At 43.5% G+C, this 18,557-nt stretch overlaps 1 protein-coding gene across 1 annotated transcript; it reads left to right on the top strand.

Annotated features, from left to right (window-relative positions):
• The first annotated feature begins 2,148 nt into the window (after window positions 1-2,148).
• Window positions 2,149-18,100, top strand: rps6kl1 (ribosomal protein S6 kinase-like 1). Its single transcript, XM_057860036.1, has 12 exons — window positions 2,149-2,278; window positions 2,619-2,751; window positions 2,846-3,010; window positions 5,152-5,276; window positions 6,565-6,657; window positions 6,771-6,818; window positions 7,746-7,878; window positions 10,834-12,099; window positions 12,168-12,257; window positions 14,420-14,502; window positions 15,542-15,637; window positions 16,237-18,100. Exons 2-12 carry the CDS (start codon window positions 2,733-2,735, stop codon window positions 16,345-16,347), a joined length of 2,229 nt encoding a protein of 742 aa, XP_057716019.1. The 5' UTR covers window positions 2,149-2,278; window positions 2,619-2,732; the 3' UTR covers window positions 16,348-18,100.
• Window positions 18,101-18,557: the final 457 nt, after the last annotated feature.

The raw sequence follows: 18,557 nt of genomic DNA on the forward strand, positions 1-18,557 counted from the left end.
CGCTGCCTTACCACAACAAGAGCTTTTTCCGTTGAAATTCTTGTGAATATGTCAGGAAAACCGGGCAGGCAGGTTGTGTGGACCCAAATGCAGGGAAACCAAGCAGCAAGGCAGCTGGCGGTGAACTCAAAAAACATTTTAATAATAACTAACAAAAACACAAAGTACAACCAAAAGTACTGGAAATCAAAAAGGCAAGGTTCAAACAAAACTTACTTTATCGGAGGGACTAATACACGAGGGCTTGGACAGGACTTAGACATTGACAATGACGCAACAAAGAGTGAAAAGAAACTGGGAGCTGATATACACACACAGACAAGGGGTAACGACACAACGGGGAACATGTGAGCACAGGAGGATGCAGGTTGGAGGATACACTAGGAGCAGGCAGAACAGGTGAAATCAATAGGCAATCACAGGGACGAGTCACACTAGGAGAAAACCAACACAAAACCTAACAGAATAAATGCTTAAATCCCTGAATTCTTTATAGAGAAAGACTTAAAACAGTCTCGGTTCTTAGTTAAAAGCAAAAAAAAAACTGGGTCCCCTAGCTGTAACTCGTTCAATGCCAGGGGAGACAATTGACAACCCTGCCGCCGTGTGATATGATCCGGAGTAGTTTTTGTGTGATTTTTTTCTTTGAAAGGCGAACGAAACGCCGCTCGGTTTGGGTTAGCATGTCAGCGAGCTGTCATGCCTCCTGGTTTGTTTACGCTGTCCGAAGCCTGGGCAGGAAAATGACAAAAGCCGGACTAACTCCGGTGGCATATAATACCATTCGAGAGGTGCAAGAAGTTGATAGTTTTGAAGACGAAAAATTCTGAATCCTGCCTCCAAAGTGGAAGAATTCGATTGCGGGGGTTTGAGGGGGGCTTGCTCCGCATGCATATCAAAGGCTCCCCCGGCGCGAGACCGCGCCGATAACGTCAGCACTCGTACACGTCACATTGGGTGTGCGCAGTGGTGGTACTAAACATTAAAAACAGCAAATATTGCGGAGTGTCAGCTTTAATTTAGTTTTAATAATATTTTAAAATGAAATATGTTGAATATTTCCATTTTTGTGCATTTTTGAACAAAAGAAAAATGCCAATGCTTCGAGTGGTCGGGCATATTTTCTTCCGGGCTGAGGAGCTTGCTAGTGGTCAAAGTGCATCATTCACTGTCGCATTGTAAATCTGCACTCCCCCCTAGGGCTTGGCATGAATACTACATCATTTTCATGCAGACTTGTGACACTGTTCGAATGGAGACGGGCCCATATAAATGCAAATTTGAAATTTTTCGTATTCTCGGAGAGTCACCGTGTAAATGGCCCCAATAGCAGATGAAATCGTGACCCTGCCGACGTCATCCTCCAGGTGGTGACGCTAAAGCGCTATAATGACAAGCGGGGCTAAACGGCAGATTAAAAGACTAATTTTTCGTCATCCGCGCTTTGCCAAATTGTTGTATATAGGCCAATTGTCTCAAAATATGATTCTAATTCACATAATAATGCTATTTAAGATTTTTTTTTTTATGATGTCGCAGGCACTTTAAGGCAAAACAGTACCGCTTTTGTCCAATGGTGACGCTAAAATTGACCAAAACTGAAAAGTGTCGCTTTCAGACAACCATCAAATCGAAAATGGAGTTAGAAAGAATACTGAAGAATAGAATAATAACTGAAGAAAGAATAATAATTGAAGTCTTCTAAATTGAATCAATATATAGCTTTTACCCGCTTAGACCATACGTCTTCCATTTTGCTTTTGAGAAAAGGCTGCTTGCACCCTCTAATTCTTACCCTCCTCCGAGAGAGCCACACAAGGTTACCACTGCCCCTCTGTAATCCTGCCCTTCCCTGGGGGGGTGAGAGAAAGGGGGAGCATCTGGTACTAAGCATACATCACTATGGAGTCTGAATATGAGCAGTTTTTTTTCATAGTAAATGCTAGGTATTAAAGAAATATAATATCCGTTCAGCCTCCATACTCTTGATGATGTTACTGTTGAACCACAACAGCAGTAGTCTAGAGGTAAAACTCAGAAGTGATAAGGCTCCCGTGCAAGAAAACAACGCTGTCTCTTTAAATCAGACGGCATCTGGCAGGATGAGAGTGGGGGAAGGAAGTACTGCGTGTGAAATGGTACCCGAACGTGATATCACGCTCAGCCTATCGGAGGCAGGGCCTGCCATTTCTCCTCCTCCGCTGCTCCTCGGAAGCGTGTGCGGTGTGCTCGATGATGCTGATGCTGCTAAGGCGTACGGTCGGCCTCACCGGATAAGGTACATTGTTTTTATTGTTTTCATGTTGGGTTTTATCATCTGTGTTGTCTCAGATCAATGTGAAGAAACTGGCTATACTTCTATGCTTGCTGAGGAGTCCGTAAATGTTCATGTCAGGATGTGATGCTTCAGCTTGTCAGATTTAGGAATGAGCGCATACTATGTGGCCATTGTTAAAGCTCCAATTTAGATATGTTTGAACATTTACTTTTAATGTTCATATCAGTGAAACATTTGAAGTATTTACTCAATTTGTATCAGTCTCTACTATTGTAGGCCTGAGCTTTTTCATTTCCCTTTCTGTGTGCGCGAACCAAAGTTAACTCTTCCACAATTCCAGACCGTCATGCTCTGTCCCAGAGGTCTCATCCTGGTGCTCATTGGGGGAAGAAGCACACTTGCCTCACAATATGGCTCCAACAGTGACAGCTAGCAAAGATGTGTCCTGCTTTTGATGAGACCAGGAAGCAAAGGTGGGTGAGAAAAAAAAACAATGCTTTCGCTTTCTTTTTCATGTTTACCAAACTCGAGCATGGCTTCCAGTAACTGTTCCACGGTGCTCCTTAGACCCAACCGGACAAAGCCTGGGCTCGAGGATGGCCAAACGTGATTACTTGGTGGAGGCGGCCAAGCAGATTCACATGGCTCTGGACAGTGAGGTCAACGAGGACTATGAGGCAGCTTTCAGTTATTATAAGAATGGCGTGGACTTACTCTTGAATGGCGTCCAGTGTAAGTACTACCTTGTTATTTTTCCATGGTAGCTTATATGCCTTTTTTTTCAATGGCGTTTTGAGCCACCGACACCGTTCGTACACCTAAAGACTGGTATTCTCATTCGACACGGGCTCTTTGGTTTGACACCCCAAAGATGATGGTTAGCACAAAAACGTGTTTTTTGTTGTTGTTTTTTTTTTTAACCAAAACAATGAAACTTCAAAATGCTATTTGTCCTTAAATTTTTGTCTGAATCACATGATTTATACATCAAAAAAAAAATTCAGGATACTAAGGGGCACAAAAGTTATACACAGTTTTTGCTAAAAATGTACTGTTTAGCCAAAATTGGACAAAAACATACCCATTCATTTGTAATGGCCAAAATTTCCCATTCATATCCAATGCCCCTATTCACCATTCATCTCAAGAGCACCAAAACTTCCATTCCCTCCTATTGATTTCCAACCCAAGTGACTCAATATGAACCTTAAATTTCTTCCTTCGGGCAAATCATATCACATTTTGTAATTGTCAATGATTGTCAATGATACCAATGATGATGACAAAAAATATATTTCATTCATTCAAATGCCTTAAAATCAACTAGTAGTTACCCTGAAATGCCACCAGATCATCAGGAAGTGACCTTGAAATGCCCCAACATCAAGAGGAAGTAACCCCATATCTACAAGAAGTGACCCTGGAATGACTCAAAATCAACAGGAAGGGACCCTGAAATCCCCCCCTATCAATAGGAAGTCACCCAACATGAACAAGAAGCGAACCCAAAATGCCCCTAAATAAAAAGGAAATTACCCGATATCTACAGGAAGTCCGAAATGCCATAAAAATCAACAGGAAGTGACCCAATATACCAACCATACACTCCTCCTGATCTCCAACCAAAGTGACTCAATATGAACAGGAAGTGACCTCAAATACCACAACATCAACAGGAAGTAACTCCATATCTACAAGAAGTGACCCTGAAATGCCTCAAAATCAACAATAAGTAACCATTGAAGGAGATAGTACCTTTTCTTGTAGGCACCGTCTAACTGTTTGCATTATTCTAACACACTTGATATAATCAATCAGGGAATAGTATCTATTCTCGTGTTTACTGTTTGTATTACTCTAACACACCCAATATAAAATAAATAGCACTTATACCATACTTTAAGGAAAACAAGCAGAATACAGTGCATAAGAGATACACGACGCCTTCTTATCACAGAAGCCCAATGTTTGCGTCATGCAACTGGCTGAGCAAGATTGACGCTGACAAGCCCGCGTCTGCACCACCAACTCTCGCAATCCGTTCTCCTGGACAGTCCAGAACAAATGGTGGGACGCCCTGTACCAACACAAGAAACACCGGAGAACGCCCGATATCCAATTAATAACACAACTGATAAGACTCCGAGAGCCCCTTTGACGCTGAGTAAAATCCACAACCCTCGCTGCCCTGACACAAGTAACTCCCGAATCCTCCTGTCCAATCCAAAAACAGACAATAATCCTAAATAACGCCCAAACACACCCTTCTTCTGCCCACAGCCCGCCCCGCGAGAGCCTTCAAAAGACTGAATGTTTAACTAATTGTTGGTCCCTCTGTGTGTTATGATTGCTGTCGACTCAAAATAAAATGATCAACTTGTGTTTCGAAGCCTTTTACCAGCTTTCAAAATGGAGTCAGTACAAGAGGTTAAGACTAGGTTGAACGCACAGAGTTTTGGACTTTTGGCCGGGTTGTCGAAGTCTCGCCGGCTCGGATCGTTGGATCTGCACCAGCGCGGGTCCAGCGGTTCGGCTGGGGTGATTCCGGCAATCCGGCTAAAAGGTCAGATTCCTTCACACCCCTGTTCTACACTATTATAAAATTTCAAACCAATAAGTTAGGTAATCAAATTGGTTCCTCACTAAATGAAATACTAAAGTTAAATCTGGAAACAATACATATCCAAACCTACAGCTGTCTCGTCCAGTCCCTAAATTCAGTTGCATGTTTTTATATTCCATGACTGACTACAGACCAGAATAAAAACAGGAAGTTACATATCAAAAGTTCCGTTTTAGTCAGGCCTTGTCGACTTGCGCCAAATGTAGCTACACAGCAAGTGGTCATGATACATTTCCAATTTGTCTTCCAGTGGACCCAAACAAAGAGCGTCGGGAGGCTGTTAAGAGGAAGACGACCCAGTATTTGAAGAGAGCTGAGGAGATATTCATAACACACCTGCAGGACAACCTCGGGAAAGGCAATTCTCATTTAGGGGTATGAACATGCACTGTTATGGTTGGGATCTCAGTCCTCAGCCTTCCTGGTAAAGGTTATTCAGGGGTGCTGGAGAGAAGGGTCCGTCGGGAAGTCGAATCTGAGATTCGGGAGGAGCAGTGTGGTTTATCGTCCAGGCTGTGGAACAGCGGATAAGCTCTACACCCTTGGCAGGGAACTCGAAGGTGCATGGGAGTTAGCCCGACCGGTCTACATGTGTTTTGTGGATTTGGAGAGGGCGTTCGACCGTGTCCCTCGGGGAGTCCTGTGGGGTGTGCTTCAGGATTACGGGGTACTATGCCCCCTGGTAAGGGCTTTTCGGTCACTGTACAGTGCCAGAGTTTGGTCCACCATTGCCGGCAGTAAGTTGGATTCGTTCCCAGTGAGGGTTGGACTACACCAAGGTTGCCCTTTGTCACTGATTCTATTCTTAACTTTTATGGACAGAAGTTCTAGGTGCAGTCGATGTGTCGAAGGGATCCGGTTTGGCGGCCTCAGCATTGCATCTCTACATTTTGCAGATGATGCCGCATCAAGCCGTGATCTCCAAGTCTCACTGGAGCGGTTCGCAGCCGAGTGTGAAGCGATTGAGATGAAGATCAGCACCTTCAAATCTTAGACCCTGGTTCTCATTCAGAAAAGTGGCGTGCCCTCACCGGGTCGGGGATGAGATCCTGCCCAAAGTGGAGTTCAAGTATCTTTGGGGTCTTGTTCACGAGAGAGGATAGGTTCGATTTACAAGTTGATCTATGTTCCTACCCTCACCTATGCTCACGAGATGTGGGTCCTGACTGAAAGAACAAGATCCCGGATACAAGCTGCCAAATGAGTTTCCTCCGCAGGGTGTCCGGCTCTCCCTTAGAGATAGGGAGAGAAGTTCAGTCATCCGGGAGGGACTCGAGTTGCTACTCCTTCGCATTGAGAGGAGCCAGCTGAGGTGGCTCGGGTGCCACCTGGACCTCCTGGCCATGCCTCCTGGAGAGGGGTTCCGGGCATGTCCCGCCAGCGGGAGGCCCCGGGGATGACCCAGAACACACTATGTCTCTCGGCTGGCTTGGGAATACCTTGAGATCTGGTTGAAGTGGCTGGGGAGAGGGAAGTCTGAGCTTCCCTGCTAAAGCCGTTGCCCCTGCGACCCAACTCTGTATGAAGCAGTAGATAATGGATGGATGTTCTGCTAGCTTTTGATAACATTTTTAATGAATAATAACTATGTATGGTAGAGTCAAACATGGGTCTTCTTGACCTAACATGACAAATTGTTAACATTTCTGCTTGATTTCACTAGGGCTACAGCAGTCTGAGATTCCGCCCGGTAAGACACTTGAGTTCTCCTGTGGAGGATCTGGAGATGTGTAAAGTGGTGGGCGTCAGTGATAAGGTAAGAATAAATAAATGGAAATAACCCTCTGTTGATTAAAATGGATATTCCGATTTAAACTACAGTATATCCTATTTAAACATGGTTATTATTATTTTTTTTTTTTTGCGTAGGTCTTAGTTGTGCAAAGCATGGTCAATAAGGAGACATTTGTCGTAAAGGTGCGTATTAAAATATGACAAACATGCACTTTTTGCTCCATGTATGTCTAATTTAAAGCTCTGACTAATGATGATTATGTAGATCATTGATTGTTAAATTATTTTTTGGGGATTGATTGATTGATAACCCTAATGTTGATTTTTACATACATCATATATATTAACACTAGTAGACATCCAATCCGTTTGAAGTGGGAGGGATGGCAGCAAATGATGTTCATTCGCTGGTTCGAAGCCGATTGGATGGCTGTCAGTGGCAGTTAGCACTGAGTTTCTCAGGGGTACAAATATTTATGAACCCCAGTAAATTACAAATACATTATTTTTTAAAACCATACTATGTGATTTCTGGATTTTTTTAAAAAAGATCATATCTCTATGAGTGGAAATGCACCTATGATTGAAATTTCGTACCTCTACCTATTTTCTAAGTGGGTGAAAGTGCAAAATCACTAGGGGTGCAAATACTTCTGCTCCTCAATGTATACATAGAAATAAAAGTTACCAAAGCTGGCGAGTGCTACCTGACTTTAACTGTTACCTCAATCAAGCCCTGTTGTACCGAACCCGTACAGAACCTTGACTTTCGTACCCAGTTATGTACTTGTGACTTGTGGTTACCGTTACACCCCTAATATGTACGTACAGTATGTATCATCCATCCATCCTGTTGTATAATTTGAATCATTTTTTGGAAAAACAGAATTCTACTCCAAATCTAAATACAATCTATCATGATCAAGTCTCTGGTTTGGAGCACAAACTGTAAGCAAATCTGCAAAAACCTTATTTTGCTCAAACAAATCCAATCAGTCAATGATCTAATAACAACTGAATGCATGGTTTCTACTCACCACTTCTATTTTGAATGACAACGACAGCAAATCATGTTATCCCTTACTGTACGTCATGCATTTGCTTTTGAAGAGTCTGATGAAGTCCAGCTGGGAAAGCAGGGAGCAGCCGACCATCATCCCTCAAGGAGTGCCGTACATGGTGAAGCTGCTGCGGTACTATGTCAGCGAGGACACCGTGTACCTCCATCTTGAACATGTCAAAGGTAAGGAAACGACATCAAGTGCATCTTAAACATGGTAGGATTTAAAGAAACATATTTTCGGGAGGAACAGACCGAGCCGGACCTCAAATAGCCAAAATCAGCAGGTCAATAACATGACTTACTCCCTCCCTCCTCTTTCTCCTCAGTTATCTGGCCCCCGACATGGTGTCCATGGATAAATATAATTAGCCATTATGTTAATAGGCAAGGGTGGACTGGAACCCAAAAATGGCCCTGGCCTTTCTGTCCTGTGTGGCCCAACTGTTGCATGTATTTGAATTGATTTTATTCTGTTTTTAATTCATTAGTAAGTGTTGTTTTTGGCTGCTACGAATTTTAAAAACATGCTTAACAGTTTAGCATAAGATAAAATGTGATAAACCATTGTTAATCCCATCGTGAGGAAATGGAAACTACAAATATACTGTGTAAATATAGGTATAAACTTTTAAACATTGTGGAAATAATAGCAATAGCAATAGCAATGGAGCTATGCATTCTCGTTAGCGCCTAGCTTGAACGTCCTTATTTTTAGTAAAAGTTGACTAAAACTAGACGAAATTAGTCTTTTTTCGTGAACTAAAACTAGACAAACACATTTTGAGAAAAAACCAAAATACGACTAAAACTAATAAGTATTATCGTCCAAAAGACGAAGACTAAGACTAAAATTAAAAGAGCTACCAAAAACGACACCGATTTGTACGTCTATACATGCACATATCTTCGTCGTCGTTGTTGTCTCCCGCTTATCCGAATCCGGGTCGTGGGGGCAGCAGCCTCAGCAAAGAGGTCCAGACAGCCCTCTCCCCAACCACCTCCACCAGCTCATCTGGGAGAATTCCAAGGTGTTCCCAGGCCAGTCGAGAGATGTCGTTTTTCCAGCGTGTCCTGGGTTGGCCCCGGGGTCTCTTCCCAATTGGACATGCCTGAAACACTCCCCGAGGAAGGCGTCCAGGGGGGCATGCTAACCAAATGTCCAAACCACCTCAACTGACTCCTCGCTCTACTCAGAGTCCCTCCCGGATGACCGAGCTCCTCACCCTATCTCGAAGGCTGAGCCCGGCCACTCTACGAAGTAAACTCATTTCAGCCGCTTGTATCCGCCATCTTGTTCTTTCAGTCATTACCCAAAGTTCGTGGCCATAGGTGAGGATAGAAACGTAGATTGGCCGGTAAATCGAGAGCTTCGTCTTCCAGCTTAGCTCCCTCTTCACAACGACAGACTGGTTAAGTGCCCGAAAAACTGCGGACACCGCCCCAATCCGCCTGTCAATCTCACACTCCGACCTACCCTCACTTGTGAACAAGATCCAGAGATACTTAAATTCCTCCACCTGGGGCAGGAATTCATCCCTGACTTGGAGCGAGCAATCCACCCTTTTCTGGCTGAGAACCATGGCCTCAAACTTAGAGGTGCTGATTCTCATCCCAGCCGCTTCACACTCGGCTGCGAACTGTCCCAGCGAGAGCTGGAGGTCACTGTGCGATGGAGCCAGAAGGGCCACATCATCTGCAAAAAGCAGAGCTGAGCTCCTCCCACCACCGAACTCGACCCCCTCCACCACCTGGCTGCGCCTAGAAATTTTGTCCATGAAAGTCACAAACAGAACCTGTGACAAAGGGCAGCCCTGGCGGAGTCCAACCCTCACTGGGAACAGATCCGACTTAATGCCGGCCACACGGACCAGACTCATACTCCTGTGTTAGAGGGACTGGATGGCCCCTAGCAAAGGGCCATCCACCCCATACTCCTGGAGTACCCCCCCAAAGGGTGCCACTGGGAACACGGTCATAAAACTTCTCCAAATCCACAAAACACATGTGGACTGAATTGGCAAACTCCCATGCCCCCTCAAGCACCCTCGCGAGGGTAAAGAGCTGGTCCGTGGTTCCACGGCCTGAACGAAAACCACATTGTTCCTCTTCGATCGGAGGTTCAACTATCGACCGGAACCTCCTTTCCAGTACCCTGGCGCAGATATTCCCGGGGAGGCTGAGGAGTGTGATCCCCCGATAGTAGGAACACACCCTCTGGTCGCCTTTCTTAAAGATAAGGACCACCACCCCGGTTTGCCATTCCAAAGGCATTGCCCCCGATAACCACACAATGTTGCACAGGCGCGTCAACCAAGACAAGCCATGCAACATCCAAAGCCTTGAGATACCCAGAGCGGACTTCATCAATCCCCGAAACTCCGCCGCCGTGGAGTAATTTCACAACCTCGGCGACTTTTTCCCCTTTTATTGACTCGACCAAACCCAGGTCCCTCGGCTTTTTCCTCCGTGGAACATATCCTAAAAAATTTTTCTTAATAGAAAAAAATCTGCGATGGACTGAGGGCACGAAGTTTAAAGCGCGATATAGCAAGGGATCACTTTATATCGAACTCCCATGTGATACATTAAAACTGTTCAGAGCATAAAGACACTCAGATTCTTATTCTCCTTGTCAGAACAGCTGAACAGGACAGGTAAAAAAAAACAGCATGTAAATGACACTCCAAAAAGATTTAGCTTTTACCATTGATGGCGACAAATCACTAAATTTATCTTTATTATTAATCTTAAATCTTCTCAGTGGCTGGGTGGTTAGCATGTCTGCCTCACAGTTCTGAGATCAAGGGTTCAATCCCAGGCTTCGGCCTTCCTGTGTGGAGTTTGCATGTTCTCCCCGTGCCTGCGTGGGTTTTCTCTGGGAACTCCGGTTTCCTCCCACATCACAAAAACATGCATGGTAGGCTGACTGAATACTCTAAATTGACCGTAGGTATGAATGGTTGTACGTCTCCTTGTGCCCTGCAATTGGCTGGCAACCAGTTCAGGGTGTACCCTGCCTACTGCCCGTAGTTAGCTGGGATAGGCTCCAGCACCTCCGCGACCCTCGTGAGGAAAAGCGGCATGGAAAATGACTGGATGAATGAATTAATCTTTAAGTGTTTGATTTTTCCGAAGGTGGGAGGCTTTTCTCAAAACTTCACAAACTGCGAAAGGAGAGAGCAAAGGAGCACCCAGAATGCATCACATCTGGCCAGCGCAACGTCAAGATGAAGAGCAGCTACACCTCACCCGCAATCTGCACAGACTACAAGCACAGCGTCAGCAAGGAAAGCGGTCCTCACAAGCCGAACGACGAGAGCCCGGATGCGGAAGACCCGAGGTCTTGGGAAGAGACCCGGCTCCGTCTGGACAGCTGTCGGACCTACTCCTACATCGAGGAGACGGGTTGCCTCCAGAATTCCCGTTCCGCTGCGCCATTCCGCACAGAGACTGACCGCGCCACTCTGCTCTCTGGACCCGCAAGCACGCAGGTCAACGCTCGCATCCATCCGCCAGCTCCGACTTTGTGTCTGCACTCGTCTCAAACTCAGGACAAGCTCGCTCTTCCTCTATCTTGCGCTCGCATCAGTCAAGCTCTGGACGTCATGTCAGAAGTCAATGAGAAGAAAGGTGGAATTGGACTAATAGAGTGCAGCTCTGACTTTGAAGCGGCTTGGAAGGCTGCAGATCCGGCGCGTAGAAGTCAACAAATCAACCCCTATGCAGTCCCTGACATGAAGATGACAATTCATTCACACAACTCAAGTCTTAGAACAGAATCTCCAAACACTAAAAATCAGTCTTCTCCAGCCATTTTACATCTTCCACTTCATTGCCAAACACAAATTCACGGTAGGGCGTCTTGGGATGCCCCGAGCTTTTCCCAGGGACCGGCTTTAAGCGAGGCTACAAACTTAGACGCGAAGCAAGCCGGCAGCTCCCCTTCAGAGGAGCATAACGGAGTGGTGGTTCTCAAGAGCACGGACCAAGCCGTGTTCTCGGACCACTCGGAAGCACGGGCCACCTCGGGGAGCGAATGGCCCGCAAAGGAAACAAGTCCGATTAGTGAAGAACCTTTAAGTCCCGGAAAAGTGTCCCCGACCGCCGAGGGATCCTTTTCGAGCTGGTACTCCCCCCGCCTCCTCGGAGTCCAAAAGAGGACTGAGGACTCACCAGAAAGGACGGGAGATGACCAGATCATTGAGGTGGAGGGATGGTGCCACGTACCTCGTTTACCGCTCAAATCCTCAGAAAAGTCCGGCCGGCAGACTTGCTGGGGGCTTCCCGAATCCCAAGTGAGTGTGTGGGGTGCCCAGATCTTGTTGGCCCTGGAGAGCCTCCATCAACAGGGCATCGTATGTCGGGACCTCAATCCCAGAAATGTTCTGCTAACCAGCAACGGTGAGTGTCACGCAGAGAGGACAGCCTGTTTTATTTTGTCGAAAATATATTGCTCTTTGTTTGTACAGGAAAGGTGAGCTTGACTTTTTTTGGGCAGTGGAGTGAGGTTCAGTCCGAAATCGACTGCGACGCTATGGAAGAGATGTACTGTGCACCAGGTAGCGTCAAACTGCTTCTGTCAGGGCCGGTCCTGGGCATCGACGAGTCAGGCGGTAGCCAGGGTGCTATCTAGTGGTGGAGGCGCCAAAAAAATACCCTGAAAAATATTTCTCGCACTAGGTTTACAGAACGTTTTCTACCCCCGGGTGCCAGGGTAGAAAAAAAAAATAAAAATCATAGCTAATCTGTTCCCACAGTTTAGTAATCTGAGGGTACATTTTAGTCATCTGTACCCACAGTTTACTAATCTGTACCCGCAGATTACTAAACTGTACCCACAGTTTATTCATCTGTACCCACAGTTTAGCAATGACCCGGAAACAGTTGTCATCAATGCTTGGCGGGGACTCCAAACGCCGAGGGACTGACCGAGCAAGCACCTGCACGTTTTGCCCACGGCGAACAAAGGGATTTTAAAAGTTAACTATTGCACGTTTTCTTTAGTAGCCGTCTAAAATTTCACTTTCAGGTGTCATCAACCAAAATTTCAGTTTAGCAATCTGAAATTTTGGGAAACTGTGGGTACAGTTTACTAATCTGTGGGTACAGATTGCTAAACTGTGGGTACACAGTTTAGTAAACTGTGGGTACAGTTTAGTATTCTGTGGGTACAGATTACTAAACTGTACCCACAGATTACCAAACTGTGGGTACAGATAAGATATGATTTTTATTTATTTTTTTTTTGTATCCTGGCACCCGGGGGGCTCCGTAGTTTTCCAACATAAGAAGTACATTTAAATAGGCTACATTTAAAAAATATTTGCAATTTCCGACCTGGACTGTATTAGCCACCTGCTATTTTGTGGCACATATGAGGCAGGGAGGAACAGTCCACGTTTACAGTAGGTAAGCAGATCCACTTCACGAAAAAGGACAAATAATGGCAGGTGATTAAATCAAAGGTCGCTCAAACTCACATTTTCAAAACGAAACCAAAATTATCACATAACAGCAAACTAAATAGCATAACTAGCAATTAATAAAGCAACTTGGACACTAACTAAATAAATAATTAGCACAGAACGTGAAGTTTAAATGTTATTTACAACTCTAGTGCTGCAACACATGCTGGGAGGCATGTTGTACGACAGCAGTGTTGACAGCAGGTGGTAGAAGAGGTTGTCTGTCTCTCATAAAAGTGAGAGATTACATTGAGCAGTGATGGCTAAATGAAGCTTCTTGAAGCCAGAGGTTGCGCTAGACTTTTTCGTTGTCTGTCATTTTGACTGACAGTGTCATAAAAATCCGGTCATAATCAATTTTTACCCGTCACTTACATTTTTAAAATGATAATAATGACATATTCAATAGTATTTAGTTTTCATTCATTTTAATTAATATTCTGTCCGAACAAGCTTAACAAGAGGCAAACAGACAGCGGAGTGCACCAATCAGCGACGGGCAGACGTGCCGTTTAGCAAAGCGACGAGGGCAGGACGAGGGACTTGCGCGCGGAAGTAAACATACGAGGAGAACGGAGTTTATTCAACATGACTAGCGCGAGACAGACTGTTGTCAATGTCTCGTGTCGATGTGTTTTAGCTCATTTAAAACTGAATTTACCGCGGATTGGAAAATATTCTCGGCTCTCCCGTTCGCCATCCGTGTTGTTGTAGAGACGACTTTCGGCGCGCAAGAGTGACGTTGCTCGTGAAGAACACGTCACGCAAATAAACAAATCTGATTTGTCAATTGATTTTGTACCTACTCGAGAGGGTGTGTCCCAGACTTTTCTCTCAGTGTTTGAAAAATACAGGGAGAACAGTCTGGCCGTGCCAGGCAAAGACTCAGTTGCCTTGACATTTTTCCGAGTAAGGCCAACGACGTCATGCATCAAGAGAGACAATAGCTAATTAATATGCTCACTCGCTACCCCGGGTCTGGGGTGTGAATTGCAACCTGTCAAAATGACGGATGGACTTCAGATTTTTCCGTCACCGTTTTAAAAAACCGGTCAACGACGGAAAATATTCGGTTAACGCGACCCCTGCTTGAAGCAATGAAGTTCTTAGCCAGTTAATTCAAAGCTTCAAAATCACAATATTGTTATTTTCCTAGCGACACGTCGCCCTAGGGCGCCTAGTCACCCAGGGCCAGGCCTGGCTCCTGTCATATAGGTGTGTTTATTACAACTTTGTAACATTGCTTTTGTCACCAGAAATTGGTGGAGTGTCCAGAATTACAGAAGCATGCGATTGGTGGAGTTTGGGGGCACTATTGTTTGAACTTCTCACGGGAATGGTAAGTGATGGACACATGCAGAGAGGATATATAAAGCAGTGGTTCTTAACCTGGGTTCGACCGAACCCCAGGGGTTCGGTGAGTAAGTCTAAGGGGTTCGGCGGAGGTAAAGAAATGCAGAGCCCTGTTTTCGTACGCTGATTAAATCTAGGGAAAGTGGCTTTTTAGACCAGGTTTTGGACGGGTTTGCTCCCAATTTACAGGCTTAATCCATTTCTTTTAACCACTAGTCCTCGATCTGATGGGAGGGGGAACTGGTTTGCTCAGTGGAAGGTTGACTCACACTTGGTACAAGGGAGTACAACAGACCCATGGGCAGCGTGGTGTCAAATTTTTGTTTATAAAACATGCGGTCAATATGAGAAGAATTTTGAACGGGTATTTGCTAAACTATTAGCTTGCTAGCTTAGATAATATCAGTTTTGAATTTGAAAAAAAACGTTTTATTATCTAATTCCGAAGGGTTTAGTGAATCCACATGTGAAACTTTTGGGGTTAAGTACCATTAGCAAGGTTAAGAACCACTGATTTAATGGCTGAGATGGTGTGTTGTTAAACATTTACACTGCTGGCTAAAAGTATTGGCACCCCTGCAAATCTCTCAGATAATGCAAGCAAAATAAGTGAAAATATTACTACCAAAGCATTTGTAATTGCAATCATTTTCTGGGAGCATTATCTGACAGAATTGCAGGGGTGCCAATACTTTTGGCCAGCAGTGTAAAAAAGACAACATCTTAAGTGTTTATAATGTGACTCAAAATGAGTCAAAAGTTGAAATAAAAGGCAGAAATCTCACTGGGTGAAAACTTTCAAACAATTACAATCCTTCACTAAGCGGTTCATGAACATCTATTTCATGGATTCAAATTTCCATGAACATGAAACATACTGTAGTGGACCAGTGGTCGAACAAAATACTACACCCAGATGCCAGTATTGATCTAAAAATATTGATGATGATTTGAATGAGGTCACATATAATCAACAGAAATATACAAACTCATTTTCTCATGCATATTCTTACTCCCCTTTTCAGCCTCTATGGCAGCTCCACCCAACAGGAATCAACTCCCACACTCAGCTGCTCATCCCCGACCACCTGAGCACCGCGGCTGCATCCCTTCTCACCGAAGTACGGAATGCACACATATTTTACGCTGATATTATCCAGAAGCTTACAGTACACATTCCTAACCTTATTAACTATTCGATGGGATATCATCGAACACAAATTTCACGCATTGGCGTAAAGTGCGGATTTCCACCTCTCTCCCAGTTTGTTTTCCCCCCGCACAGAAGACCACAGAAAATCGAAGATATGATCGTTTTAATTTCATGGGAGAATTTTTCTCTCTCTCTCCACTAGAGGGCGTTGATGCTTTTTGGACGAGTTTCATTTTTCTCTTCTGAATTCGATTATTTTTGTGTTTTTTTTTTTTTTTTTAAACTATTATGGTCGTGTAATAGGTTATAGTAAAGCATAAAAATATCAGCTCATTGAGATTACATTGTGCTGAGAAAAAAAATGCAAAGATTCACTGTAAGCAACGTACTACTTGAGTATTCTTTTCACCCTGTACTTTTTTACCTTGAGTAAATTTCCAGATGACTTACTTTTACTTCAGTAAAATCATTTTTGAAGCAATGCTACTCGAAAACAACACTGATTTCCAGCCTATTTAAGTGACATCGAGAATACTGTGCAAATTATGTCTCCGTTTGCGTTTCCAGTTACTTCAGTTTGACGCCGGCTATCGTCTGGGGTGCGGCGGCGGAGGTGTGAGCGACATCAAGTGTCACCCTTTTTTCAGTGGCGTCTCCTGGAAGGCTCTGAGCTGCTAGCCGGGCCCAGACGCCCATTCACCGAGGCCTCAGACAGTCATGCACCGGAAATGACGAGAGGATCCCAATTTTTTAGCTTTCCCAAAGAAAACTGACAATGAAGTCCCATTAAGAGCATGTACTGTATTTCTAAGATCACTATACATCTTCAGACTACAGGTACTCCCTGGGTTACGATGTACTCGACCTACGCAACTTCAACTTTACAACGCTTGAGTCTCGTCTGCCATTTTGTTTTGTTGTTGTTTTTGTTTTAGTCACATATACAGTACCTTATTGTACCACACAGTATCTTTAAAAAAAAATTTTTTTTTTTACCTTACTTCATTAGTATGGCATGTTCTGTCCTCACTAAATGTGATGTTGTTCAGCTTTACAGACAGCAAACAAGGCAATTCAGCTTTTTGAAGCTTTTGACTTCATTTTTGACAATTGGTAAAACTAACACACATTTGTTCAAAGTCAAAAAACACTTGACATGAAACAATTGTTCAAACGTTCATTTTAGGGCTGTCAAACGATTAAAATTTTTAATCGAGTTAATTACAGCTTGAAAATTAATTTATCGTAATTAATCACAATTCAAACCATCTATAAAATATGTCATATTTTTTTGTAAATTATTGTTGGAATGGAAAGATAAGACACAAGATGAATATATACATTCAACATACGGTACATATTAGTACTATATTTGTTTATTATAACAATAAATCAACAAGATGACATTAACATTCTCTTAAAGGGATCCATGGATAGAAAGACTTGTAGTTCTTAAATGTTAGTACAAGTTATAGAAATTTTATTTTAAAACCCCTTTTAATGTTTTCGTTTTAATAAAATTTGTAAAATTTTCAAAAAATAAACTAGTAGCCCGCCATTGTTAATGCCAATAATTACACAATGTTCATGGGTGCTGAAGCCCATAAAAACAGTCGCACCCAAGCGCCAGCAGAGGGCGACAAAACTCCAAAAAACACAAGTAACAAGTGGACATTGCACTGCTGCTGTCATTTTAATCTGTTTGAGCGGGGCATGTGCGCTAATTGTGTCAAATATTTTAACGTGATTAATTAAAAAAATTAATCACCACCCGTTAATACGATAATTTTGAAAGCCCTAGTTCATTTATGCTAATCTATTTGTAAATTTAGTAGATTAGCCTAATTTGCCAACAAAAGTCTTAAATACTACGAATGCTAACATATTTACAATTCTCTTAGCAAATTGCTCACACGTAACTCCACAAACTTTAGCTGTAAAAATAATTACAAATGCATGCTCAAACATATATTAGCTGAAACAACTTACAGCCTTATGTGGGCCAAACCAGAGCGCAGCTGTCCTTTATCCATGTCAGAAGTCTGAGTCTGCTCAGTCTTACAGCCAGACCCAATGCTGCCACCAAAGGGCAATGTTTCCTCCACAAAATACAATACTTTTGGACTTTTTGTATAGTGTAGGAGTACTTAAAGGGTAAACAGCGTAGGAAGGCAACTCGTCTGTAACCCGGGGACTACCTGCATTGGACTTTTGATATTAATTTTCTTTAATATATAAGACTAGCATACATGATGTTCTCCCATTATCCCCATGCATGAAAATGGTTAACATTTTTACAATCTTTTCAGTCACCTTTATCTTATATACTGTGTGTTTGTATGACAAAATACATTTTTCACCCAGAATTCTGCCATCGTCACACCATCTAACAGCTCCGGAACATTCTTTTTGTAGGTACAAAAAAAAAAAAGCTGCAACACATTCCTAAAAGCATTATTGACAGTGAGCACCAAACAACTCACATGATGCAAGGTTAGTTTAAAAATCTAAAAAAGGAGGGGGAAAAAAACATTTTGTTGGTCCTATTGTTGTGTTGATGTCAAAGCAAGTCACTTTTAAAATCCATACTAAAAGTGACCTTGTGTGAAATTGCCATTTCTTCCAATGTTTCATCCATTAGATTGAACAAAATTTGTGTGATTTGATTGCACTCACAATGACTCAAACAGCTCGGCAAGTGAAGCAGATTTGAAAGTGTGATGTCACACCGGACCTTGTTACTCAAGTACAAGCTCACTTCAAGTTTCCTGCACACCCCATGAGAGCTCTTAATATAAAGACTTGCACACAGTACAAGCACTTGCCAATGGCCAATCAAATCACCATTTAAATGAAAACATGACATCCTGTATTCAAATTTGATCCAG

The sequence above is a fragment of the Corythoichthys intestinalis genome, chromosome 15, assembly GCF_030265065.1.
Source record: "Corythoichthys intestinalis isolate RoL2023-P3 chromosome 15, ASM3026506v1, whole genome shotgun sequence".
In the NCBI taxonomy this organism is placed as follows: domain Eukaryota; kingdom Metazoa; phylum Chordata; class Actinopteri; order Syngnathiformes; family Syngnathidae; genus Corythoichthys; species Corythoichthys intestinalis.

Bases quoted from the DNA above. Each gene is read 5' to 3' on its own strand.
- rps6kl1 (XM_057860036.1), top strand. The intron at 7,879-10,833 runs GTAAGGAAACGA...ATTTTTCCGAAG, and splicing joins CCATCTTGAACATGTCAAAG to GTGGGAGGCTTTTCTCAAAA. The intron at 15,638-16,236 runs GTACGGAATGCA...TTGCGTTTCCAG, and splicing joins CTGCATCCCTTCTCACCGAA to TTACTTCAGTTTGACGCCGG.